Source organism: Trichinella spiralis (genome assembly GCF_000181795.1).
Source record: "Trichinella spiralis strain ISS 195 chromosome Unknown Scfld6, whole genome shotgun sequence".
Classification (NCBI taxonomy): Eukaryota; Metazoa; Nematoda; class Enoplea; order Trichinellida; family Trichinellidae; genus Trichinella; species Trichinella spiralis.
In genome coordinates, this window is record NW_003526945.1 from 1875147 (window position 1) to 1877831 (window position 2685).

Below are 2685 nucleotides of genomic sequence, written 5' to 3' on the forward strand. Positions count from 1 at the left end.
TTTCATGATCAGTATAAATATGGCAGTGGAAAGGTTGCAAAGTGGAAATGATAGTTAGATGGGCCATTTGGTGTGTTTATTCAACGCACTAGTCGGATTTTTGTTTCAGATGTTGAAATAGAAAAGTATACAATGTACACTAAATGTATAAATAAATTTTTTTTGTTTGTAAATAATATTGCAGATTTTTAATTTTTTATTTAAATAAAATATACGAAGGAAAACAATAACTTGGGTGAACAGGGGCAAAAGAAACATTGGAAAGATTAAAGATAAAATTCGTTTTCAAACCAGAAAAATTTTCAGACATTAAGCGCGTCATAGTGAAAACCATTGAGAAGTGGGACAGAAATTTGCGTATGATAAAGTAGGCAGAGTTTTTGGAAAAATAGGTGCAAAATAGCGAAGCCGTGGAAAGGAAATGCATTTGTGGCGACTACTGGAAAATTGTATCTGTTAATCAGATTGACCTTTTTGTTGTTGCTGACGAGGGAATGTGAAGCTTGGCAAAAAATCATTGGACGTCTCGTTGTTCGCAAACAAGCACAAAAGGCAAAAATGACAAACGACATTAAAATATATCTGGAATTCAGGCATGAATCACAAAGCAATAAATTAAAAGTATATGAAAATCTTCAGGTATTGATGCAACTGATGATAGCCGGCTTGGCTGCACCACGGTCAGTAATGACGTGATTCCAGCAGACAGTTTTATCTTACATGAGCACAGAATACAAAGCATAAAAAGGAAATATAACAGATAAAATGAGGAAAAGTAAAAGCATCATTTAATATAAAGTTAAAGCATAGTTCAGAAATAAAATCATGGAAAGGTAATCGATAATTAGATATACAGTAATATACATTATTTAAATTGAAAATTAACGATAAGAAGGTTGCTAAGTAATACACAAATGAGAGAAATGCAAAGACTGTATCCATAGTTATTATTTTATTACAGTGCTGTTCGATAAACGGGGCGATGCGTAACTAAGATGCGAAGGCAAGATGCTACATTCAGGTGAAAATTTAATACTGAAACTTATTTTCCTGTTGTTTTGCTATGAATGCATCTATATTTAAGTATTTGAGCAATATTCAATATGAAGATGCGTAAAACTTGAAATACTTTTAGAGCAGAATTCTCAGTTACATATTGTTGAACGTTGAAGGTTTTCAACAAATCCATATTTCAATTTGCTATTTTAGGTAATCGTCTAGATTTAATTGGAGAAGACGATAAAATTTTCAATTTACACTTGCTTATGGCATTCAATATCATTTTCAACTTAAAAGGTCAAATATCACTAAGCGTATAGTGTTATCTATTATGCAGAACATAAAAATACCGTTTTCATACAGAAATTGTTTACAATTTAATTTTATTATCACTTTATATTGTTTTTTAAATTTTGCACCATGAAGACATTAGATAAATCAAAATTTTTATATAGTTAATTATGCTTGGCATAGATCGTAACCAGTGTGCTCAATCATTGTTTATTTTTTGTTGACATCATGTTCTAATTTATATTAGAGTAGCATATCCAACTTACGTAAGCCGGCGTTTACCGCTACGTGCGCAGTGTCTGTCTTTTATGCAAATTGGGCGGTTTGAAAATTAACTTCGTATTAGCAGAGCGCCAGTTAAATAGACTATGTTGACTAACATTGGCATCGACCGCAATGTTTGCTCGATCTATTTTTGCTTTAAATACTGAGTAAAGTGTGTTCTTAGATATAGAGGAATCTTATCTTTTCAAACAAAGGCGTGGTGCACTTTCAATTTAAATTTGCATTTCAATTTGTTTGCTTTTGAGCTTATGCGTGGCCTGCATAATATTTGTTCAACGAAATGAAATACGTTTCATACTTGTTAATCAATAGAAATGAACTTTATGTAAATTTTCCTGAGGCTACTATTAGTTGCTCTAGAAACTCATTTCAAATGATTGTAGGCGACGGTGTGCGGCGAATGAACAACGGCGTTTTCAATACGATGACAGACGAAGAAGAACAATAAAAACGGCTTTGTTTTTTATTTATTATAAAATTATTTCATTGAATTAATTCTTCTACATTTAGATACAGAAGAATAGAAGATGAAAATGGACGTCCAAGAGGACGAGGGTAAGTTCGGTAAGTATAATTCTTTGAGTTAGGCTAATTAGTTAAAGTTCACTGAGGAGTTCTTGAGTCTGTAATTTATATAAATTCGAGCTGTAAGTTATTGAGTATTTAATTCAGATGTTTGTTAATTAGAGTAATTGGATGTAGATCATGAGTATTATTATAATTAATTTGAGTGGCTTTCCGCATTTGAACGTTTTCATGTCCCATGCCTTGTCGAGTTGAGTTTAGGGTTCATTTGCGGAAAGTGAAATGGTTGCATAATTTGTCGATCATTTCAAAGGACAATTTTTGAGCATAGTGAGTTTTCAGCACTGCTATAGTTTGAGTATTAGAATAAGTAATTGTTTGAGAATAGCAGTGCAAGGATAGGAGGAATGTGAGATAGGGTGGTGTGCATGAGTTCGACGGCATGTACTGCACGACCCCATCCTAACCGTAGTAAATGATCATTATCCATATTTTCTAAGTGCACCTCTTCCTCTCACGGCTGCTAAACAAACGCCTGTCGCCATGCTCGGATCCCAAAATAGTAATATATAGCTGGGTTTTTTT

The 2685-nt window shown here is 33.0% G+C and overlaps 1 protein-coding gene across 1 annotated transcript; it reads left to right on the forward strand.

The window, feature by feature from the left end:
- Window positions 1–995: 995 nt before the first annotated feature.
- Tsp_08104 (conserved hypothetical protein) lies at window positions 996–2381 on the forward strand. Its single transcript, XM_003373462.1, has 6 exons — window positions 996–1021; window positions 1538–1612; window positions 1959–2033; window positions 2086–2130; window positions 2248–2263; window positions 2307–2381. Exons 1-6 carry the CDS (start codon window positions 996–998, stop codon window positions 2379–2381), a joined length of 312 nt encoding a protein of 103 aa, XP_003373510.1.
- Window positions 2382–2685: the final 304 nt, after the last annotated feature.